Source organism: Cygnus atratus, chromosome 8, assembly GCF_013377495.2.
Source record: "Cygnus atratus isolate AKBS03 ecotype Queensland, Australia chromosome 8, CAtr_DNAZoo_HiC_assembly, whole genome shotgun sequence".
Lineage (NCBI taxonomy): Eukaryota > Metazoa > Chordata > Aves > Anseriformes > Anatidae > Cygnus > Cygnus atratus.
This window is the reverse complement of record NC_066369.1, coordinates 21,194,676-21,220,840: the sequence shown is the minus strand read 5'-3', so window position 1 is coordinate 21,220,840 and position 26,165 is coordinate 21,194,676. Positions and strand designations below refer to the sequence as shown.

The 26,165-nt window shown below is 41.0% G+C and overlaps 1 protein-coding gene across 1 annotated transcript; it reads right to left on the bottom strand.

The window, feature by feature from the left end:
• Window positions 1–4,500: 4,500 nt before the first annotated feature.
• Window positions 4,501–26,165, bottom strand: CFAP57 (cilia and flagella associated protein 57). The gene is given in 23 exon segments (XM_035538228.2): window positions 4,501–5,531; window positions 5,813–5,939; window positions 9,802–9,945; window positions 10,068–10,202; window positions 10,678–10,794; window positions 11,903–12,046; window positions 12,455–12,613; window positions 13,415–13,588; window positions 14,611–14,801; window positions 15,683–15,776; window positions 17,905–18,060; window positions 18,532–18,693; window positions 18,891–19,064; window positions 19,710–19,922; window positions 20,392–20,505; window positions 20,885–21,050; window positions 21,770–21,909; window positions 22,636–22,788; window positions 23,571–23,754; window positions 23,956–24,002; window positions 24,004–24,240; window positions 25,609–25,928; window positions 26,009–26,165. Coding segments are annotated over 23 exon segments (3,720 nt in total). The 3' UTR covers window positions 4,501–5,319.

Below are 26,165 nucleotides of genomic sequence, written 5' to 3'. Positions count from 1 at the left end.
TTTACACTTAGAATCACAGAATAATTTAGGTGGGATGGGACCTTGTGAACTCATCTGGTCCAAACACCTGCTTAAAGCAGACTTAACTTCAAAATCAGACTAGGTGGCTCCAGATCTGGGGCAGGGATGAAACTAGATCTCACATCAACTTTGCTGATGGGTTTCTTTGTGTGGAAGTAAAAAAGGAGAAGAGCAGCCCAACCACACACTGCTTTCTGACTGAAGGTCACATTTCACAAAAAAAAAATGACAGGCTGTCTCATTCCCCACTGCTGTCTGGCAGGTGGACAAAGAACAGGAAAGCACCGGGAACTCAGGAAAAAACAAAATGTTAGAAAATGTGAGTCTTTCCTTTTTTTTTTTCCTGCTCTGGCAATGTTTAACTGGGAAATGAGAGTTGTCACCAACAGGTTTCTGACCACTTCTGGCTGCAGGCGTGAGAGACACACGCCTGCCAACCACCAGGAAACAGTATGAGCATTTATTTATTTACTTACAGACTTCTTATGTCTGATTGATATCTGACAGATGGATCATAGACTATGTTAATTGACACGTTCATTTCAGAGTCACATACAGGTCAGCTGTTGAAATATTCCTGACTTTCCTCCTCTCCCTGAACCCAGGGTACCACGTGAGACATTGCTTACCCACAGCATTCAGGAGGGGAAGCCTGGAGGTGGGACAGGCTCCTGCAGCACCCCCAGCTTTTGGAAGGGTTTGATGCAGCTACGTGTACAATGCCAGCCCCATGGAGACTGCGGAGTCTGGCAAGTTTCGCTATAAAATAAACAACAATACATAAAACGTTTTGCATCAGCAGTCTAGATGCCAACAGCGCCTCACAATCTGAAACAGATACAAGCCATCTCCTTCCTCTGTTTCTCCAGTCCATCACAATTTATTTTCTTTTTGGCCAGTCCAGCCATAACCCATTTGGGATGTACTCGTCACCGCTCTGTGCCTCATGTTACCCCTCATCAAGCCCTACAGAAACCTACAGTCCAGAACAGGCATACACATTTTCCACCCTTTCAAACAATTTTCCAGTTCCCTGTAGGCTTAAAGATAATGAAGCTTGTATATGTTGCTTTATGCTGGAGTTACTGTTGATATACCAAGCAGAAGCTCTGAATGCCACAGTGCTCTGAGCCCATCTGTGCCGCCAGGATCAGGGACACCGCTGCCCTGGGACATCTCCTCCCTGAGAATTTAGGAGAGGGGATAGAGGAACACATGAGGAATGGGAGTACTGAGGCTTTTATGTGGCACCTCTCTGTCTTTCCCAAAATCCTGGCAAGAGATCTGCACTCTTTTGGCTGCTACAGCAGGCACCAATTCCCACTGCTTCTCCTTTCTGGGGCTGCTCAAGCCCCAGGCTAACAGCTATGTCTCGGAGAGCCCACCCTCTCTCCCCAGCAGCGAGCATCCCTCTCTCCAGACACCATTTGGAGGCCCAGGCTGGTGGAGGACCAACCCTTCCTCCTATCGGGTCAAGGGGCTCTGGGCACACGGGTGGTGGAGAGCTGGTTGTAGCAGGGTCAGCAGGCAGCTGCTTTTTACAGAAATCTCGATAGCTTTGGCATGCTCTGTGACACAGATTTGTGCCTCCCCTCCTCCCTGTGTGTGCAGCAGGCTTCCCGAGCCCACAGGGCCTGTCCTGAGGCACCCCTGCCAAGGGCGGGCTGCGGGTCCTAGAGACCAAGAGGCTCCTGTGCCTTACGTGCCAAGGGGAAGGGCGATGGTGAGAAGCGGTGAAGTGGAGGCAGAAGGCAGGATCTCCTACGAAGCACCTGTGGAGCAGCCCACGGACCTGCCAGCAGCTACCGGGGGAGTAGGGCCCTCCCCACACACACAGGTCCGGAGCAGGGCCCTTCCCAGGAAGCCAGGCTCACTCACCTGCAGCTGACACCTTGCCCACTCCGCTCCTTGCTCCCGGCTGTTTTTTCCAGGCTTTTCATCCACTGGATCAAGCTAAGAAGGGACCTCGCGGGGAAAAAATCCCTTCCCTTCCTCCAGCACCTGCCTGCCAAGAAACAGGTGCTTCTGCCGGCTCTCCTTCCTGGTCCGGCGCGGGCAGCACCAGCGACAGGCTGTGAGCCCTCACGGGGCAGGTGCATTCCCCAGCAGGGTGGCGGCTGAGCAAACCTGCTGCTGGCCTTGGCCAGGCTCCAGAGTCACGCAGGCACTACCTCGCCCTCCCTCCCGCCCTGATCCCGGCGGGCAGCTCATTTCCTCCCGGCTGCTGCGAGCAAAGGGGGACCAGGGCTAGGGAGAGGCTGCAGGTGAGGGAAGTCTGCAGCCAAGTTGGCAGCGCCAGGGAAGATTTATTAAGCGAGTATTTGCTGTTGTGTGGTGTTAAATAAAGTAGCTCCTGCCGTCGTGTATAGGCTAAGGCTGTCTGATCGCGTTGGGAACGGATATTTGTACAGCGTTAGTCTAGGCTGGTGGTTGAACCAGGCAAGATGTCACAGTGCTTTTCCAGAATGCCGTGCCACCTCCTGTCACCAGGCAGCCATAGAACACCCTCCCTGGGAGACAGCAGCACCAGAGCCCGCCACACTGCAGATCTGACTTCCAAGCAATCCAGGGGGAAGAAAAGGGCAAGGAATTTGAGAGGGATCAGGGAAGCAGAAAAAGACTCACTTGAGAAAGGAAGGGGGGAAAAGGGAGTAGCAGGAGTCTCGGAGCAAGCAGGGGAATCAGGCTCCTGGATGGAGCACATGCCCCCTCCCTTGTGGCTGGGCTTACCAATAACAGAAGACTATAGAGGGATCACTGACATGGGTCTGAGCGGCCAGAAAATTTCCTGTGAGATGCAGAAAGAAGCAAGGAGGGCTGAACAACAGCTCTTAGCTGAACAATGGAAAGAGACTCAGTTATTAAGATACATGTTAGGATTTTTAGCAGGCTATAAGATGAGAAGCTTAGGACATGCTAATACATAGACACCAATTAGTACGACAGCTGTGACAGGATCTTTTGAACCTTGTGAAATATAATTTCTCCAGTAGTTGGTGAAAACTTAAAACAACCAATGGGATGTGGTGGACATCCCTATAGAAATGCTCTTGAATAACAAGCTTACCTACCCAGAAAAAATTGTCCTATTCGTGGGCCAGTTAACAAACACATCATCCAAGAGGAAGCCTTGTTCAGCTCTAAAGCTGGCCATCTACTCACTTTAAAAAGTGGCCTGTAACTTTATAAAAGCATGAGATGCTCATCAGACAACACAGACCAAGAGAGGACGAAAGCAGAAAGCACCTTTGCACCCTGAGAAATTCAGAAGACCATCAGAATACAAAACCATAATTGAGTTAAAACTTAATTCTGAAAGCATTTCTACAGCACATGTGTAGGAGATTGATCCTGGCCTTGTTTTCCCAGTACAGAAGGAAAATATTTTTTTTCCCAGTGAGTCTCTGATAAACCCTAGCTGTAACATTTTGCTGTGCCTGACTTTTAATGTTCTCCTTTGCGAACAATGTTTTAGTCACCTCTTACCCACCATGATCAAGTTCAAAATCCTCTTGAACCTAGCTTGCCAGCTGTCTATGTAGGCTTCATCCATCAGGCTTTGTATCATCTTTAAAATGACATCTTTTTAATGAGGGTGACACATGGGCATACTTTTAAGCATATTAATCACCACTTAGAAATCATTCTTCACCTGCATATGCTTCTTCCTCTTATTAGGACAAGGTTCTTTTTCTTCAGAAAGATTGATTCCATTTCTCTAAACCACATCTATTAAAGTAGTGGCTGCTACCACTCAATTTATTCTGCAAAGTGAGGTGAAAATTATACCACATGGGAGTCTAGCAAATTATATGGGTGTGTTCTGAAAATTTAAGAGGGAACTAGTTTCTAAAATATTTGCTAATTACATTAATTACATCCTCTTTCTGTACAGGAAGTATCAAGATGATTATATTGGGGGGAGGGAGGAAGAAAGGGTGTTAAGCTAGCACGTTAAAAGACCAATTCCATCATAACTTCTTCCTTTTGTTCCTGCAAAACTTACACTTCACGCAGGTTAAAGCTGCAAAATGAAAGAAGTAAGACTAAGGAAGCTTTATTCCACATTCAAGGACAAGGCACTCAGCTGAAGTCTCCTAGGTCATAGGCGCTCATGGAACCATCTGTTTTACCATGGAGTTAGCTTGGAAGAGTCTAGCATCCCAAATATTAACACAGATTACATGTTATCCAGCCTTGCGCCTTGATCTTCAGTGTAATAATATTAGTAGCATTTAGAAAGCACTTGTCACTTCTCTACACTTCAGGATAGAAAACAGAAACAATAATGTAGTGGCTGTTATAACACTATATATTTCCCATGCTCAATCAGTAGCTAAAGACTTCTGAAGCATGCACAGAATTCTTCAGTGAGGCAGGCATGTATCCATGTGCTGACAACAAAGGATGAAAAATTTACTTTTTTCCCTAATGATTAGAGAAAGGACTCCTTCTTTATTTTCTATACATCAGTATTTTCAAAAGTGATTTATTAAGAAGATTTTAATGAAAAAAAAAAGAACTAAAGGAGTTACAGATGTTGGAAAATAGACAAAGCAAAGGTGAAATTATCTAAGTTAAAGGTGAGGTATGACATAAGATTTGGACTTTATTGAAGATTTTGGAGTCTGAAACTGGGCAATCTTTTTGTCCTGCTGAAATGATTGTAACAGATGAGACAACACATCCAGAGACATGAGGCAGTGGCTTGAGCAAGGGCTCCACTTCAGGTGTGCTTGACCACTAGGCAAAGGTTGCCTTCACAGGGTAACTGATTTTTAGTCAGGGACTGGACACTTCCTTGGAATAAGGGACATTATTCCCATCTTAAGTACAGGCAGCCCTTTGTATGGATATATGAAATACTGGAAAAGAGAAGGTTGATGGTGATTTTTGCAGCACAATACAATTAGAATTCTAGTAGAAATGTTTACAGAGTTACCAGCAGTTCTGAACTAGGACACATCTTTCAATACACATGAGGACACATTATCTTTCAAGTGTATACCTGCCCAATTATGAAGGCACAAAGATCAATTTTGCATTAGTACAAATATATTTATTTTTTATCTTGACTCCTTGGCAGAAAGACTTCAGAATACGCGTGCTTAAACGAGAGGAAAGGACAGATTACAGGAAAGGAGGAGGGAAGGAAGGCTGATACCTTGTGTCCTCAGCAATGAGTGCTGCACAAATGCTTCTAGTGGAAGAGTATACGATCACGGAAGTCTAATCTGTGCTGTTGTATTTCTTATGTTGCCAGGAGAATATAATAACATAAGGTGTCCCTGAGCCAGGTCACTGTTGCTGTGTCTTGTGGCTTCTTTCCAGATTCAGCTTAGGAAGCATTCCATCTAACAGAGGCTGAACTGCAAGGCTTTGCCCCTTCTCCCTGATTTGGTCTCGTAGGTATTGAATTTCCAGCTGCTGCATTTCTATGATTTTCTCATTTTCCTTCTGTGCATTCAACCTCAGCACAGCTGGGCTGGACAGCAGTTCACTGGAGGGAGCTAGAAGACAAAAACAGAGAACAAAGAGCAGAGAAACAAAGGTCTAGCTCACAGTTCTTTAGAATAAGCAAGGAAAGGAATAAGCATCTTTCAGAACTGAAGGAGTAAAGCTAAATAGTAAGATTTTGCAGTATTCACCAGAATGTTACAATATAACAGGTGCCATCAGGCAAGACAAGCTGGTACAATACAGGGACAGTAACAGAATTGTTCACTAAGGACAAAGATGGCTTCTGGAATGAGCCCTGACAATATGGAAACACACATGAAGCACTGTTCACCTGGGTCTTGAATTGCTTGCTTCTTCTTGGTTAACCTTAGTGTTGACTGGAGGTCATGTACCTGGGTATAGGCCACCTTCAGTTCTTGCCGCAAGTCATTAATTTCCTTAATCAGACTTACATTTTCCTGCAAAAACAATGTGCTTTATGAGGAAAAGTACAGGACTATCTCAATAGCTCAGCAATATGTATCCTTATCTCCTTTGGAAGGACACTGAACAGCATAGAATCAGAATAAGAAGCAGAACATACTACATACTTGTGGAGCTAGAGCAGTCAGTACTTTATGCATTTCAGATAAAAGCTACAGTACATCTGATATAAAATGTGACAGTATTCTAATCACATTAGCTCAAGAAGCTAATATCTGTTTTGCTTTTCTGACTGCAGCTTCACTCTAAGACATCATCTTCTCTGACAATTCAACAGGGAAGCTCAGGTCCTGTTCTGGGATTGATCCAATTAATTCAGAATTAATGTGAAGAAATCCCATTCCTCCGCCCAGGGTGCGTTATTTTGCTTTTCACTTGCCACCATGTGTCTGTTCACTTAAACGATCTCTATCTCCTTGCAGTTCTTCAAAGACTTTTTCATTAGTTATGACTGACATCACTTTCCAACACCCCTTCCACATTATTAAGAAATATATAAAGCGGATGGGGACTTGAGACACCTACTGTTAACATTTTGTTATGAGGAAAAGTTGGCCATGTATTCAACTTTTGTTCTTTTGTTGATCAGTTTTCAACCTGTGAAAGTTCAGCTCTAATTTTTTAACAGCATACCACAAAGAATCTTGCCGAAGGTGTTGTGAAAGTACAAATGAATACAATATGGTTCTCCTTTACTCACTGTATTGACAGGTTCAAAGACCTCAGCATAAACAATATGGGCTAATACTAGTGAAGGATGATAAAATTGTTGCTCATGACTCATAAACAGGAGAATCACTAGCTAAATATTTCTTTTCTAATTAAACAGGAGTGGAATTGTACATTCGCCTCTGTTCATTTGACAGTGAAATCACATCAACAGCTCGTATGAAGATCATCAATGATTTCAGTTATCTGTAACGGTTTTTCAGAAGTTTTGGAAAACAGCACCATTTCAGCTCCCGGAACTTCACCATAAACAGCAATATTTGTGAAAGACAGATGGCCAAACGGTACACTTTTAACAGCAGTCTCATGCAACAGGAAACACAGTTAAACAGCAGGTGATACGAACAAGGATTACTGACATTTCAATATTGAAAAGATATTTTCAAGTCTTGATTCTTTTTGATTAGATGATAATTTTGGTTGATAAAGAAAACTGTGTTGCCATGAGAGATATATGGAAAGCATGTGATTTGGTTCCTTATGATATATTAGATATATTAGCAACACACAAGAGTCAGTGCAGTAGAAACAGACAACTCAGAACTGGTTAGTAACAAAGTACCACGCTTACAGCAATTTTCTGTATACAGATGCATTCAAGGAATTCGAGTTGGCAGCAATAACTCAAGGTGCGTGTATCTGGCAAGATTTTTAATAACTCAAACTAAGACAAGTATACCAACTATGCTATAGTTTCCCTTCAGCTGAATGTCAGTGACACAGAGGCAGATTGTGGAACGTGTTAAGGTTTGAAGTTGTTGGGCAGGAACAGTTGGTCTTGCACTGGTTGTGTTGGACTCTAAATGCAGCATGAGGTGGTGACCCAATACAGCCTGCTCTGAAAATATAGTATTTTGTAGACTCTGACTTGTTTAATTCAATTCTTTAAACACAGACAAAATTTAGCTGCTATATGTTTATGCCAGAGCTTGATCCTGAATAGGATAACTTCAGAGAATCAATCACAGAAATTTTCTGGTGAACAGCTTTCAGGGTTACGTCACGCTATTTCTGTTAAGGTGCACTTTGGCATGAATACATTCATAAATTCACTCCAAGTGGCTGAATGCTGTTACCTGTTGAAGATCTTACTTTTGGCCTATTAGCATAATACATAGTATCCTGTATGAGGTAATCTGGGCTATGTAGAAATGCTGTTTGGCTTGCTGGGTGCTAAAAAGGCTGCTGGCTGATGCTGATAATATTCTTCTGAAGAGGCATGCCGTACAGAGAGACTAGCCTTTAATTTAATCTTTGCATTCTGACAGTAAGCTTGCACTGCAATGAAGTGATCATGCAACGGATTAAAATAAATGTTCACTGCAAAACTCATTGCCATAAGATGCTGTGGAAATGTGAAAAATATTTCAGAAAAGAGATCGATCAAATGCATAGAGGATGAGGACACCAGGAACAACTGCAGATGATGTCTGGATGCAATCTACAATCTCCTAAGTCCCTACAGTGCTGACTGTCAGAGAACAGTATGACACATCATAGAAAAGATCATCCTACACATGCTTCAGTTCAAGCAGTCTCACTTGGAGATTGTTCAGTATGTCTGTTCTTACGTATCCACGTGACCAAAGACGCCATTACAAATACAGAAGGCTGGAGGGAAAACTAACAGTCCAACAACAAGCAACTTGTCAATTGGTAAGAATAATTAAAATTATCTTGACATTTCTAATCATCTGTTGCAGCAGTCACTAATGGAATGTACCTATGAACAGTCACTCAAAGAGGAATGCACAGCTCTGAAAATGTAAGCACAACTGAGGAATTACAGAAATACAGAGCTAGAAGGCCATCAAAATGTCATTTACTTGTTCAAAGCAAGCCCTGACAGAAGTTTGTCTAAACTAGTCTTAAAAGCCTCCTGTGATGGACTGGAAGATCATGATAATTCCTCCTGGCTGTAAAGTCTCATTAATCTACTAGACTTCAGAGAACTGCTTTTTCTTTGAAGAAACTAGGCTGGTTAGAACCTTTGATATCTTCATCTTCCAGATGTTTTATTAATTCATTTTTAACCATCATTTCACGTTAGGCTTACCGGTCCAAGACATCAAGTATTATCATTATGAGCACCATCTGTCACCCTATTCCAGAAAGGAAATTCTTCAGTTTCTCTTCTGAAGCCATCTCATTTTGTATGAAAAGGAAGCATCTAATTCACAGAAGGAATAAAAAAAAAATTAAATCAAGGCCAAAGAAGAAGATCACTGCTGTCTGGGCCTGAAGGAGCACTATGAATACATAACAAAGGACAGATGATTTAGGAGAGGACTGAGGTCTAGAGATCCTGAGGAAGCATAATAAGCTAACAATGAAGAAAGAGCTAGTGAGGGGAAAAGGAAATGCTGACTGAGCAAAGGGAGACCAGGGTAAGAAGAGACTGTACAAGTGCTGTCCTCCCAGGATGTTGGATGTGGGCCTTTAGATCCTCTCATTCCAGATGAAAACAAATTAGGTCTTTGGCCCCAGCAGTCACAAGTTTATCCTGCCTTGTAAAGAACAAAGATTCTGAGAGGTCTCAGTACGAATAGGCTTATTTATCATTTGATTCTGAACTTCCTTGGAAAACATGGATGTGAGCCGCAGAAAGTTCTTCTGAATTCAGACCAGTAGGCATTGGACTATGTGGCCAAAGAAAGCCAATCTTTTTTCTTCCTCCAAAATTACTTCCTAAACACCACCACACAGCAAGTGCAGCTCAGTACTCAGGTGCAAATTGACTATGATGGCAATTCTAAATACTGTTCAAAATAAAGTAAGTCCATCAATGGCTTAAAAAAAAATCCAGGCAGCAGAGATCCCTATCTCCTTTAACACTGGGAAGTGGCAGACAAAGGAAAGCATCCACAAACAGCATCATTTTCTGGCTTCAGAGATCTTGCTCTTTCTGTCCAGAAAACTGTTGAGCACTAGAGCTCAATGAATATTATCCTTGAATAGAAACTCTTGAAAGCCCTAGGCATTTCTGGCAAGGAAACAAACCAAAACTGTTTCAAAGTCCTAACAAATTATAGCACAATGGTGACTGAAGTCTCTTCTGTGCAACTGCTTCATTCTTACCTCCCTTAACATAAGGAAAAAGCTTGTTACCTGCATGATGCGCATGTAAGCAGCTTGATGGATTTCCTGATCCTTCACCACCTTCTTTTTTAAAGCTGCCAAATTCCTCTCAAGATACTCTCGCTGTCTCGTGTATTCCTTCTGCAAATCTACATCTACCTCTTCAGTCTCCACCTGAGAGGGCACAAAGTTTTGCCTCAATACACTACCACATAATTTTGCCTCAATACACTACCACATAAATTCACCTGCAAGGAATAGGCAAAGGCAACTCACCATGTAAGAAGGCAACTCACCATGTCCAATTGCTGCACATACTTGGTGTAGAGCTCACGGATCCCATACTTCAGTTTTTTGTAATCCTGAATGAAGCCCACACAATTATGAAGATCCATTTTAAATCGTTTGATCAAAGCTTCCATATTTTGTTTCTGCAAGAACAATGTAGTTAGTGTTTAATGTAGATACATTCTTATTTAGCTCATCAGAACACTCTGTCACATGCAATCTTCCTAGAAAGTCTAGCAAAACAGGTAAAAGCTCTCATATACTTTTACTTCCCTTTATTGTTTTAAAATACTTCATTAAAAACAAAACAAAAACAAACAAACAAAAATTGATAGGGCACTGACTCAGTTAGGCTTCTGCCTCACTGCTCTGTTAAACCTGTGAGAATGTGTTGGCTGAAATTACATACAAGAAACTGGATTTTTTTAATATCAAATAGCTAACCTGGTTTCAGATTTGGAAGTTTTCTGTCATTGTTCCCACTTAACCAGAGAATCTCCTGTTCCCTGGTCCTTGTACACAGTATCCCTGAAGGACCTCTTTGCTCAGATTAATGCTTCTGCAGTGTTTCATCCCCCCTGTTTCATTATGCAGGACCTGTGGACTGCTACCTCATACCTTCTGCCTCTCTTTGTGCATGTTGTGATCAGTTGCCTTTAGTTTCTGCTGCAGTTGTGTGATGTTCAGTTTCAAATGTGTGCTCTCCTTCTGGAATCGTTCCAGTTCCCCCTCCATCTGAAAGGAAGCGTGGGGGTAATCAAGATTAAGAGAAGACATTATAAAAAAAATAACACGTAACAGGAGAACCAGAGACGAGAAACACAGACTTGAGGGAGTAGATCCCCTTTCAGGTTGAATTACATACAACATGAACCAATACAATTTTGGAACAACACTGCCCTCTGCCAGAGTACAGAGAAAACACACAAAAAATGCCTATTCAATCCCATTTTGAGTTATAGGTATTTAAGTGATGTGATGCCTCTTCATTTCCTTGACCTGGACTGGAGCTGTACTGTTCCACCTGAATAAAAATGGATGAGGTATAAATTAATAGTCAATACTGGAACAAGCAAGTGCAACGATAAGAACCAACTGATACTGAAAAGAAACAAATCCATGAAAAGCTGTGATAACATATGTAGAATACAGGGGAAAAAAGCACTAATGCTTCAGCATTTACTGACATGAGATGGTGACCAGAGAAGAGGCTAGGGCTTTCATCATGATAGTCTGACATGCATATAAAATGTTCACTAGTTATTTAAAAGGCTTTCATTCTGAATAAACAGACTTATGAAAACTAACAGGTCACTGATTAGCTATTGAGAGATCACAGTAAGATCCTATCATGAGTAAGTTGCCTCAAAAAATTTTCTGCAAGCTAATTATGAACACATGGAAAGTTTCCATGGATTAGCTGATGAACCTAATTCCTACATTGGGTTATGTTTGCACAAATCTGTAACTTTGTAAGAGAAGTTCACTCTCTCTTCCTCCAGATCAGTAAAGTGTCTTGCAAACTCTACAGGGTGCATGCAGGACAACTACATAAGGATGAGATCTATTTTTAAGCAAAAAGTATATTACTCAGAGTCTAGAAAAAAATACTGAAAGAGGAGCTTAAATAGCTGTATTGATCATTGGTACCATGTGACACAAAAAATAAATAGCAGGTATTGTGTGTAAATATTTTTATTAGCTGTAAAGATACTGAATCAATGCTGTGTATCCTTGAAAGAAGTTAAGGAATAAACAGGTGAACCTCCATGGGACTTGCCTGGTCATCTCTGTATTCAGCCAAAGGGTTTAGGAGCAGAGGCCAAATGACAGTGTTACTCACCTCACGGATCTGCTCATTCATGGTTTTGGTATCATTTTCACGTGATCCTATTTGCTTCTTAAACTGCTCTATTCTGTGGTCCAGTACAAACTTGAACTTTTCTAGTTCCTGATTTTTCTTTTTCAGATCATATATATGCTTCTCCTGGGAGAAATATGTACAGAGTTATGAATCAGCCACAGCCCTCTCAAACAGATCCCTAGAACGATACACAAACATGGCAGAGGCCAAAACAGCAGTCATAGATCTAATGGAAAACTAGGCTTCATACACCTCACACAGATTCAGTGGGTAGGAAGGGGGCAAATAATGCAGAGATAATGTATAATCCTAAAAATCCCAGAATGGGGAATGAGAAACTCAACACTTGAGCTCCCAAAAGCTCAGAATGTCAGTAAAACACTGAGGTCCCAAACTAAAGACTGCAAATTCTTCAAATTAAAGTTGAGCTTCCAGTCACGTGATATTAACACAATACAATACTGTCAAAATAAATACTTGTATTAAATTAAGGGAGGGTGACTGATATCAGCCAATTGTCCACCTTCTTACCTTGTCCTGGATGGTGTTAGCTCTCTCTTCAATTTCTGTCTTCAGCGCCACAATGTCCTTTTCCAGTGACTTAATTACATCTTGCAGCTTCTGCTGTTCCAGTTTCATTTCCTCAATGTCACTGTTTCGTTCCTTGAGCTCTTTCTGTAGGCTGCTCAACTGGAGAGGCAAACAGGTAAGAGCTTAACAGTCTCCAGAAGCTGTGCACCACTTAACTACCATACTTTCTAAGTTACTTTGAAGACAGTGTAGGATAAAGATTATCAAATTAAGACATTACAGGATTTAGATATCACTTCAGGAAGGGCATTCAATGTGCTGGTGTCTAAAAGACATCAGAACTGAAGGCAATACCATGATAAAAGACTGCGGGAAGGTAGAGAACCTCTATGCCTCCAAAATAGATACTGAAGAAACTTGAAAGAAAAAATGTCCATCCAACATCCTCAGGCAAATGTAATGCCCAGCTAGTAACAGAACTAAAAGGTTTTATGCCTCCTTAAAAACTCAAGGAGTAAGAACAATAAAAAATGATGATGTGTACAAAACACAAAGTGTATTGCATTAAATGAAGCAGTAGAAGTATTTTTCTAACATAGTAGCACATTGGATCTTGGAAAAATGAAAAGGTTCATTTCTTTCCCATTATAGGAGGAACAATATTATTATTTATGATTTCAAACTACATAAGATACAAAAAGTGTACTAAAAATAACACACACACTGCTCTATCATCTGTCTATAACCATATCAACAATACAATCAGCACACATCTTCTTCTTCTGCACAAATATCCCGAAATATTCAAACTGATATAAAAAGGGACGACTATTCTCATATGAAATGCCAAATATTTACAGACTAGATATTATTAGGCCTTAACATGTCATTAATCATATTCAATTCTTGGCTATAGGTCCCCATGTTACAGGTGTGATCCTATCACAGAATAAGAGATACCCTTTTATTCATGACTCCTATTTCTCCCTTCAGTTGCAGATTTGATTCTTTTTCTTCTACAAGTCGCCTCTCATACTTGATTTTGATATCTAGAATTTCTTGGTCTTCATCTTCTTCAATCTGTTTCCTAATTTCTTCATGTGCTTGAAGCTGCTGCCTTATATCCTCCTCTGCCTGCAGTTAGGAGAAGTAAATATTAGAGAACACAAAAGTAAGAGATCAATAAAGAGGATAATTCTTTATCTGCAACTGTCTTTCTCCTGGGAGGGCCCACCCTAGTAGTGGACTCTTCAACAACAATATCGTTTAAGCTAACAAGTTCTTAAGGGATTAAAGTCACTTAAAAAACTTAGATACAAAAAATTCTTAACTTAAAGCATCCAGGTCTTAAGAAGACTACAATATTAAAAAAAAAATAAATCTGAAAATCTAGCTCAAATCAGCAAAATTGTCCAGGCAGAAGCAAATGCAAACATGAGAAACACTTCAGAAAATCTTTTTAAGTTGCTGTTTCTGATGCATTAACAACCAATAAACACTCAGTTTTCCATCGGTCTCTGTATCACTCTCTTCTCATGTTCTTTCCTCTCGTTCTTTCCCTATTGGTGTTGCAGCATAGGGCTGCAATCAGTGATGTTGATGGAATTTATTGGCATTAGATGTATCAGCATTGGTTATCTGGCTACCCTATCTGGCCAAGTCTTTGACCTCAATGTGCAGGAATTTTTTAAGTACTCATGATATTCCCCAAATTATGCAGACAGGAACCCCAGGGACTTAGTGTCAGTGGTGATTTCAACAAATGGGAGTTGATCTGTCACAGAATTCACCATTTTGGATATGCTATCTCTTCATCAGAACAAGGTGATTGAATCTTTCTCCAACTGCAGTTAAGTGTATCATCTAACACACATTAATAAACAGGAATTCTTAGATATAGGAGAAAGAGAGGCAAATAGAATGCCCAAGGATATTCTCCTTAGCAGGTTACTTGCTGAATGTATGAAGCCCAGAAAAGCTGGTAACTCAGCTGGGGTTTTCCTCATTACTATTCTACCTGCCAACATATTTCCCCAAGGTTACAGGCAGATTAGGATTTGCATGAAGGGAGCCAACTTTCCCTCCTCTAGGGAACATTTCATCACAGTTGGAAATAAACATAGTCAATAATTCAAACTGTCAATCAAGTTTCCTACCTCTTCCAACAGAACAGATTTCTCATTAAGTTTTTCCTCATAATATACTGTTAGCTCCTCCACAGTCCTGCTTTTGCTTTCCTCCAAATTGTGCAGTTGTTTCTCATATTCCTCCTGCATCCTCTGGGATTTCACTTGCAGCTCCTGGTATTTCTCATTTTCCATTAAGAGTTTCTGATTACTGTCAGATTCTAGTAACAGGAAACATATGGAACTGATAAAACTAATAGAAAAGAGAGGTGTATCCTATCCTTTTGCAGTTATCAATGTCTTATTTTCTACTGTCTTTTCGGCAGCTGGTTGCAATAAGTTATACTAGAAGCACCTCATCACTTTCTTCATCAGATATACAGAGGTTTCTGTGGCCATACAAAATTCTACATCAGAAAACCATCTCTTGGGTTTCCTGCTCTTCCTTTTACTTATCACTTCAGTAATAATGCCCATTCCAAAGCTGTCATTCACCCTTCTCAGTTTTGTTTCTGAATATTCCACTGTACCCCTGCTCACTGCAACAGAAAAAAAGTTCTGTTCCAGCTTGAACAAGTCCAAAACCTGCACCAAAATCTCCTAGTTTGCCATAACAATAAATGAATAATAGCCACTCTAAGCATTCTCTTGAGAATGTCAACAATGACAGAACTGTAAAAGTACAACTGCTACAGAGGATGAGTCTTACGGGTGGACTTGATTTTTGGTACTAATTTGCAGTATTTCTGCTTTATCTTGATTAAGAATCTGGGGTTCAGGTATTTCCATGTTGTGCACCTTGTACATTAATTAGCCTGCTTGCTGAACTGTACGATATCACTATTATTGTACAGTGAGCTATAGTATAAATAAGGAAATTATTTATCTCAGGAACAGAACATAAAAGATACAGTGCCCACATACACATTCTCTTGCTTGTGCATGCTGTTAAGACAAACTTTTGGTTTGCAATAACTGTATGACATACGTGCATTTTTTCCTTGTGCTTTGCACTCTAGTAATCTCTTCCCATCACGTTACTTGCTAGGAATCTAATGCAATTCCTTCACATTCTAGTTATAAACATTTGTTGCAGTCTAACCTAGGTCTTGCATCTCCTTGGCCTGTTTATGCATCAGCTCAGACAGTTGAGACTGGTGTTGCAGCTCCTGTTTTTCTTTTTCTGCCTGCAAAATCTGGTAAAGAATAAGAAAAATAAATTTTAATTAAAAAATAGGCAAAGCAGGGTCCTAATTCTTTGAGTTCTTACCCATGATGGGGAACACATACACAACAGATTTATGTTTGAAATCTCTCATCAAAAAAGCAGATACCATGCATTACAAAAACAAGTTTTCCCAGAGATTAATTCACTACAACAAATTACAAAACTAAGGAAGCTAAAGGAAAGTAGCAAATGGACTTCATATAATACAAGGCATTGTATAACCCTAATTTAACAAGAAAAGTTTGTAAGCCACAAAAACCTCCACTTCTTTGTGCGTGCCTGTTTGAGGAGAATTTGCAGTTCTGCAAATTGCTGTCAAGACAACAAAATTCAAGCTGCTTCCTTTCTCACTTGGTGCAACTTTGAGATCCTAAAACACTGACATTCAAACTGAGGCTTGAACACCATTTTCTTGGAATGTTCTACTACCACTACAAACGATTTAATCTAAAAGAGCACTAAGAATTGGAAAAAGAAGATGGGTGAGAAATTTCCCAGAAAATTTGGAGAGAACTGCCATGGGTACAACTTTTTGACCTTCTTCTCATAACTACTGTAAGGGTCTTGCATAAACAGAAATACTCTCTTTGCCTACTGGCCACAAGAACTAGAAAGGCTAGCTCCAAACCTGCCTAAATCTGTCATTCCGTTTACTCTTAACACATACTGATACTCATACAGCAAGTACAACTTCCCTGCCTAGAACTTTTATTCACTTTCAAAGGCATTTGCTTGCAAGCTTATAATCACCAAGCCTTAAGAAGTTGCAGTGTAGCTGAGATTAATAAAACTGTATAGCCAAGCACTACCTACGAAAAGACCTGAAGAACAGCAGAATAAAACTGGCACAGGTAAAACACAGGTAGAGGAATCTATAAGAAGTTAAAAGGTTTTCTTCTGAAAGGTCAAGCTGTACAAAAATGAGAAAAAACAGAAAGGTTAAAACTCTGGTTACTTAAATAAAATAAGTAAATTAATAAAAACCCCACGTGAAAACCACCAAAACCCACCAGAAACACCAAAGAGCCTAAGTATCAACCTGAAAACATTAAAACGAGTAATTAAATTTCTCAAAAAAAAATCAGAAGTAGAAACCTGTCAGACTATTTGCACAACCAAAAGACAAGAAAGATATAAAAGGAGCACTTGAAAATGAAAAGACCATAAAATAATAGAACTAATTAGTAACTTAGCAAGCTTTCACTCTGGAATCCTTTTTTTTTTATGTGGAGTCAAAATACTGTTTGAAATGGCTATGTAAAACTCAACATGAGTGCTGACAAATCACCAGGACAGGATATTATTCACTGAAAATATTGAAAAGAACATAAGGATGACAGAATTGAATCATGTGGAATATGGTGGACAATCTCTCACTTCAAGCCATATGACTGACAGTGAAATTGCTATTGCATCACTTGCATTCTAACTTTAGAAAGGGTCCAGAAATATAGCAAAATAATACAAATGCAATAAATCATAAAGCTGGTGTGTGCACCAGACAGATGGACGGAATAGAATTGGTGGACGCAGATAAATAAGACACTGGGAATAATTATTACGGCTTTTGCCTTTCAGGAAATTCCTCCTTCATGACCACAGAGAAATCAGTCAGTACATGAACAGGAGAAATCCAGGGAATATATTTTACTCCTGTTTTCAAAAAGCATACAGGACACATCACTGAGTATTTTTAAAAATGCTAAGCAGCCAAGGCGTAAAGAAGAAGGCATTAAGAAGAACAATTGTTGGATCCTGCAGCAGGTGCAACTTGCACTTGATGGAGGTTTTAAAGCACGGTCTCATTTCTACTCAAGGGTGATATAGCTTACTGATCCCTGGTCTTAGGCAGCACTTACTGCAAAAACTGCTGAAACTGTTTTCTCCCAGGCTACCTGGGAGATCTCTTGCTTCCCCTTAGTACCTATGAGATACGTTCATGCTTTACAAACATCAAGAACATCTTTATTGGAAAGGAATATTTCACTTTTCAGATGCCTTATGGCATTCATACATATTTAATGCAAGTTTGAATTTAACTCAAAAAGGGAAAGGGAAAGATTTCTTGGTATTTGGCACTGAAGTATAAATCCTACCTGGTGTTTGGTTTTAAGGGAGCCTATTTCCTGAGTGAAAATGTCTTTTAATTCCTTTATTTTTTCATTATAGTTCATGTCCTTGAGATGTAACTGGTAATCATTTTCTGTCTGTAGCTCTTTCACACGAATCTGCAGGTCTAGCATTGCTTGACTCTGTTAGGACATGGATGAGAAAATATTTATTTTAATAGATTATTTGCCACTAGCAACAACTTATTAAGGATGTTTTATCTATATGCACATATTTATGAAAAAGACAGCCTTTGCAGAGAATTTTTAGCAAGACAGACCAAGAAGTTCCAGAAGTAAAATTCCTTTCTTATTTTACAAGATGGTTTATAAAATGCAGTTCCTGACTTTTTCACCACATTAAAACTACTCACAAGTGATTGGGGGAAGTATTACAGAAAAGCCTAAGCTTTTATCCACATTTGCTGCAAATACAACACTGTTTGCATATTAACAAGCAGCTGCAGCTACTTGCTGTAGTCTCTTCTTATGAAGAAAGTCATGAAAACCCCCTTAGACAAATAGGCACAGCTAGTAAGAAACATCTTGAAAATGTAATTCATACGCTGTAGACCAGGAATCCTATGGTTCATATACACAGGTTGCTCCTCCTACCTTCTCTTCTATATCTGATCTCATGATCAGCACTTCCTCAGCATATTCAACTTCCTTTTCCCGTTTCAGTATCCCACCTTCCTTGTCATACACCTTCCAGATCAATATGGAGCCATCCTCTGAGGCAGTCAGCAGAAATTGGTCATCGTTTGTTACAGACATCTTAGAAGAAAGAGAAAGTAAAATAGTCGAGACTTTTATTTCTAAAGACAGGACTTCTGTGAATGCTCTAATCTCCATTCTCCACACGCAGGCTCAGACTTAGTTTTAACGTATTATGCTATGAAATGGGAAGGAGAATCAATGCTAAATGAGACGTGCAACTGGCACAGCAGGGAAAAGAACGTATTCCATGTTACCTTTGTAACAGCACCTGCATGGGCTTGATACTCATTGAAATCCCCGCGCAAAGGCAAGGGGTACTTCATAGCTCGAATTGTCCCCAGAGATGTACCAACAAATACCATGTTCCCAGAATGGGAAACAGCTACCGCAGTATAGTCAACATCAAAAGCAGGCACTTCATGCTGGATCTAAAAAAGAAAAACAAAACCCAAAACAAACAAAACCAAAACAAAACACACAGAAAAACACCACGTTACGTTAAGTTCCCCCAAATTATTTAATTACTTATTATATGAGCAATTGTCATATCACTGCCTGCAGCAAATAAAGCAGTTTAAAGAATCTACATGCCTATAGAAAAAAAAACAACTAAAAACCAAACATTAACAGTAATTAGTATTAACCTTTATGCACATGTGCACTCTTAAAATTTTAAGCCAAGTTCCATAAATCAATCTCTTCTGAAAAATGTAATGCTTACCGTGTACAATTTAATATTGTTCTGGATTAAAAAAAAATATATATATGTAGCCTACAGAGGTAGATCCAATACCCTGATATTTCAGCAAAACAGTCGATACCATATTGCAAAGTTAGTATGTTAGTGGGATTAGAAGATTTCTAGGTAAATCCAAGTACAGTTATAAAGATATAAAACTACAACAGAATCTCAAGTTTCATGGTAAAGGACATAAGAACACAAGAGAAGTGTCAATAAATACTGCAGCTATCAAAAAATCACTAATTTCTACTTACCAAACAGATAAGAAAACCTAAGCACTAACACCCTCCCCAGAGAACTTATCTAACATCCAGAGCACTTGTTAGCTCACCGAAGACTCTGAAATTTCTTTGAGAGTTTGGTCTGATCCAACAGCAAAGATGATTTTGGCGTCAGAAGACAGAGCAATGCTGCTGTAGATGCAGGACTTGAGCACACACTCCGTCTCCCTTTTACCTGTCAATAAATTCCACTCATACACAGCACCGTGTGTGTCACAGGAGACAAATTTTGCATCATCTGCACTCCATTTTACTGCACGTATCTGGCAAAAGCAAAACACACCAAGGACCCCAATGTGCAAATTATACAGTAGAGAATCGTTTTACTGGTAAAACCATGACAACTTTGGAACCATATTTCTAAATTTTATTTAAGTAGCTTAGGTATATTTCAGATAATTCCATTTCAGCATTCAAGAATAATCAATGCAAATTACCTCATGGCCACACTGACAGAAAAAGCTCATTTCAGTAATAAGCAGTATATTTCATTTTTACAATTTACTGTTGGGATATTTCCCCTAGTTCAGCTATCTGCAAATCATTCTCATTTAACTTAAGGACTGACTCTCCAGATGTATGTAGCGAACACATACACTAAGTAGCGAAATTGACTTTTGTATTCCTTGTTCTAATTTTTGTGTCAAAGGTTGTACTTCACCTTTCCAAAATGCATCTTATGAACTAGTCCATGCTTTAATGAGTTGTACTGTTCAGGATTTGTTTACTAACCTTCCCACTGTGTCCTTTTAGATTATTAGTATTCTCAAAGGTGGTGCTGGAATAAATTTGAATCACATTTCCATTAACTGCAGCAAAAAGATGGCCTCCATTACTGAATGAGCACTACAAAAAGAATATAGCCAACCGTTACTGTAGATGCAGTGGATATGAAAATTCATGCATTGAATTCCAATGACATCATGTAACATCTGAACGCTACGTAAGGAGCATAATCAGCCTCTTACCACTTTCTTAGTTGGTGCTTTCCCCTGTAAAATCCAATCCTCTAACATTTCTGAACAAGAGACCCCTTCAATGGCTCCCAGGCCCACAGTTACGCACGGGTCTCCGGGCTCCTTTTCCAGCAGTCAGAAACCTTTTCTCTCTGCTTTGATATCCTAACTCCTACAAGGATCTAACAGGCAGGATGCTGTCTTCCGTCATTTTTTTCACCCCTCTGCTCCCTGTAACTCCCCAGTTTCATTCTTGCATCACTCCTTACCTCTTCACACTTTCTCACAGCAAACTCCTTGAAAACATGCATGTCCTCATATAGTAGACTTAGAAATCGTAGTTTGTCAGAAAACCCAACCAAACAGAAAAGGCCAGTGGGGTGAAGTGATACTGTGTGTGCCTCCTCCCGAAATTCCTTATACAGCTCCAAAGTGCTGAAAGACAAAACTGGTGTGCAGTATGGAACAGTACAAACTCCCTATGCACACCTGACAAGATAACATCTGGCCCAGCAGACGCAACTGCAGGTACAACCTGACTTTGCCTTATCCTTGAGGAAATCTGTAAGTATTTGGTTAAGTGATGATCACACAGATATTACAGGAACAAGGGCAAATGTGAACTTTCTGGTTCACAGAAAAGGTGGGGAAAGTGCAGGAGCAAATCCTTTCTTACTGTAATACAACAAAGAAGGTAGGTGAAGCTCTGTTTGAAAACCTACACAAATGTGTCCTCTAAGATTTGTTTTCCTTCCCCTCGCCCCCACTGAACCTTAAAAGTTGGACTCATTTTGCTTCAGAACTACAGCCATGAAGCAGGAGATGGGACAACAATATCTTAAGGTTATTGTCTGTAGTCTTAAGGACAACTGATCTGAAGCTGAATGAAACGTTCCTCAAGATTCTTTTTCCAAAACACATGAGAAGTTAAACACAAATTTGGCTTAATAGAAAAGGCTATGGATTCTATCGACACTCTTTTTATAGGCACTGCATATATATACTGACCAAATCATGTCAGTAAGACCATTTGTATCCCACACCACACAAGAATTTTAGTGGAACACTGTCATTCATATGAGATTGTGCTGTCGCCCGCTCAGTACAACATACAAAAAAGCAGGAGATAGTAACAACCAAAAGCAACTCTTTACTTTGTCTTGTAATTCCAGATGCGAACAGATCTGTCCAAGGAACAAGTAGCAACAATGGGTCTCCGAATACAGATGTCCAGACCCGTGATCGAAGCAGAATGTAATGGGAAATGCAGATATGCAAAATGACTTGATTTCTCCTGAGAACAAATGAGAACATTAAACAAAATATCAAGTATTTCACTGCAGGCAGTAAGTCAGGTAAGAAATCTATCATAGCTCCTTGTGTACAGCAGATTTGAGGAAGCCACTTAACCCTGTCACTGCACCAGTCTGAACATAGCCCTAGAAACACAGAAGTGTTAGGATCAGTTTCAACTTTATAATTAATAATCAAGAGAAGTGATGCAGGGAAGATGCAGGCACCACAGTCCTCATACACTATAGAGAGCACAACATAACTGTAGGTACCGAGAGAAATACAAGTTAGATAAATAAATAGAACTGGACCTCCAAGAACTCAGTTAAGATGTTATGGTCAGACATATTTAGAAGTATTCAAGTGCTGAATGATAAGCAAATTAACCAGGATGTTAGCTATTACATGCTGGAAATGAAGCACCAATAACATTTTAGGCTACATGTAGAAAAAGGTCCCATAACTACAAAACTCTTTTGTGTACATATTTTTTTGTATTACTGTACACAGGTTAGGTATTTAACACCATACAAGTTGAAATGCTGCTGAAATACAGCCCTTAGAGAAGCGTGCAGAGCACTTCGTATCATGAGGTTTAAGGGTTCAGACTCTAGCTAACAGATTTCATGAGAACACATCACGGAAAGTGACACTGAATAGCGTGTGCCATTACAATACACGCCTTACTGGGCATGCTGGTTGTGGAATGTGGAAAGGTTGCACTCACCTTCAGAAGATCTGTGGAGGGCATAGTAAACATGTAAAGCTGATTTTTATTTGTATTAACAACCATTGTTTCCTCAGAGGGGCTGAAGCATATACATGTAATATCCTGGCTGCGTGACTGCTTTGGCTCAGTGGTGAACAGGTCCTGAGGAAGCTGAACAAGAAAAGTATCCCATGGGATATTCCAGGCCTCCACATTCCATTAGTAGGCATATGTGCACACATATACGCACGCTTTTGCTGTAATGCTACCCTAATAAGTACATACATACTTATATACAATGTAAGAGTAAGAGTTTTCTCAGTAAGAGAACTTGGATAGAAAATAGAATACAAGTTCTGCCAGGCAGGGAACAGCGTTCAACATAACCGTACCTACAACAATGAAGCTGAAAAAAGCATCAGAGGACATTTCAGCAGGAATCTTAGAGGCTTGACCAGATCACCAGAGTTAAATGTTCTTATCCTGGGACCACAGGATGTCAGTGCATACTGCTGCTTATAGACCAGTTAGAAATCTTACTAGATTACTTAAAGTGCATTGTCTCATTAAATCTATACTGAATATCTGAAGGGAAAAAAGCTTTGCCTGGGGGAAAAAAGCAGCCTAATTTTTCAGAACTGATGTAGACTATTTCTTAGCTCCCAAGTCTCCATAAATACAAGTTTCTTAAAGGTTTCCCGAAGTTTAGCAACCTCAAAGCATACTTAACATGTAGAACATGCGGAGCTGCCTTGCAAAAGGCTGTCACTGACCTTCAGCATGACCTCTGGTAAATCCCTGCCTTTCTACATCACCAGGACACTTAGCCAATGCTTATAATGTGTTTTAAAGATGCATTTAAAATTATTAATAACTGACTCAGAAAAAACCCTCCCACCTGCCAAAGCAGGTCTCTGCTGCATAATTGCTTAGAAAAGCTTTTATCTCCCTACCCAGATTTCTTGACTCTCCTTGTAGACTTCCTTTTCCTCAGTTTTCTCAAACAGAAGAACAACTCCTGGGCTACACGAACATGCAAAGCCTTTAGAATAGGCTGCAACTGCAGATATTTGAGGCACAAAATCCTGTTGTGAACCATTATCTTCAGAAGCCAGTTCACAAGAGACTTCAGAATATCTGCAAGCAGTAAATGCATAAAGATTTAAGTATAGAAAGGACAAAACAAGAATGTTTATCATCAGCAACAAAAATATAACACATTCATAAACAGGACAAGAAGGAAGTGAATGGCCTGCAACTAGTCTTCATGCACAAGTATGAACCTACCAGTAATTTTGCAAAGATTTTGAACCAACCAATAATTTTGCAAAGATTTACCTCTCATATTCTTTTGTTGTTGTGCCACCTTCTTTTTTGGGTGGTTTTTCTGTACTCTACACTTGTCTGCCAGCACAGCTCTCCATTGTCAAACAACATAAGTTTGCCTGTGTCAGTGCCACATATAACTTCTTCCTCAGATAGCCAGGCATGGCACACGTAGTTTTGTGGCTTTCCCTTTTGTAAATTCGTCTGCTTCAAAGTTCCCTCACTGTATTTAAAAAGTTTAAAAAAGCCATTTCCACTGATACAAATACGTGCATTGTCTTGAGGACTAAAGCTCACCTATGGAACAAAGGAGAGAGAAATTATTTCACATAACTATGTTGACTTTCAGAACTTAGGAAAAAAAAAAGAAGCAAGTTCTAGAAAGGTTCTAGATACAGGAGATAAAATGAGGGGAAAAGGTTTACAGAAACATATAGGAATACAGAAGAGAGTAAAATAATCATAACTGTATATTGCAGTTTTCCCCCTTTCAGAACTGTGTATATCAATTTTACACCATGTTACGGATTCTATGATTCTATTAAGCTAAGAAGCCATCTGAATCACAATGTAATATGGAAGTTGTCTCTTCCCTTCAGAATCACACAACAAAGGCAAAAATACATCTTTACTATAGATTAGCAAGTTTTTCAGATAGCCAGCTACCTGAAAAGTGAGACCATCCATTCTTAAAGGTGAGGAAGAACTTCTGCATTTCAGGAGAGGCAAACCTTACTCATGCATTTTAATTTGTAGAATTAGGTATGTATGGATGAAAACAGTGGAGTAACCACCTCATTACCCAAGAAGGACAGCAGGGGTAGTTAGACCTGTTTTTCATGCTTAATGGGACCTTAGACAGCAGTTATCTTCACAGTCCTCTCTTCAGGCGCTGAAGCCAGTCACCCCACGTCTGCTTGCAGCTGTACCCCAGAAAAAAATGGCAGCTAGGGTCCAATCAACCCACATAATGAAAGCCTCTTACCTTCCTGCAAGAAAGATACTGAAATAGGTCAACCTAAGCAGGATGCAAGAACTGTTTGAGTGGCATCATCCTGCTCCCAGCCACTCTTTCTGAGATACTCCTCTGATCTGGACATAGAATAGACTGCAGGAAGAAAAAGGTGCCCAACCACACCGAGAGCTTCCAAGATGTGTGTTAAGCCTACTTAGCGCAGCCAGTATATTTCATGAGTGTTTCTGCGGGGACACAATGGACACGTTGCATGTGCATTGGCCAACTGTGCTGGCCACACACCGTAGGTCTCCTGTGATATAAGGACATGAGAACGTCCGTAAGAAATCAAAGCAAAATCTCATTTAGCTCTGTCCTGTTGCTGAGAGGGGCCAATATAAGATACCAAGAAAGGTTACAGAAATTGTGTGTAGTTTGCAGAGCCCTCCCCTCTCTCTCTTGCCCTGACCAGATGCCACATGGCCACAGGAAGACATCCCCTGCACATGTCCTTTGGGCTGGGATCCTTCCGGGCACTGTCATTCCCAAGCATCACGGTGCAATGTTTAAGGGCCACATTCTCTCAGCTGACTTGTTGCCTGTAAGATAACTCCCTCGGCACCTCGCTTTCACAGCGCTAACGCACTCACGAATCACACAACCAGGGCGTAATTCCGGGTGGCGATCCGGCCCAAGCGCGGTGCCGTTACCTGGCAGCCGCCGCCCGGGGCCTGGAGGCGTGCCGTCGCCACCAGCCGCCGCCTGTCCCACAGCCAGTATGCCAGCACCACCTCGGGGGGGCCGGTGGCGGCCGCCAGGTGCCGGCAGTCGGGGGAGAAGGCGAGGGACACGGCCGCCTCCGGCGCCGGGAGCTCAGCGGCCGCCAGCGCCCTCCTCCTCCGCGGCGGCTGCCCCGCCGCCAGCTCGTACACCGTCAGCGCCGGCTCCTCCGCCGCCGTCTCGGAGACGGCCAGGAACCGCCGGTCGGGGCTGACGGCCAGCGCCTGCACGCCCCGGCTCTTCTCGCGGCCTGCGGGGAGGAGAGCGGTCAGCGCGGCGGGGGAGCGCACCGGGACCGGGAGCGGGGACGGGGACCGGGGACGGGGCCACCTGGGAGGAAGGCCTGCCGCCTGTGCTCAGTGTGCAGCCGGGCGCAGCCCGCCCCGGCGGCGTGCAGCACCTCCCGCTCCCCCACGAAGCAGACGCCGCCGCCGACCCGCGGCCGGCAGCCGAAGACGGCGGCGGGCTCCGCCACCGCGGCCGCCAT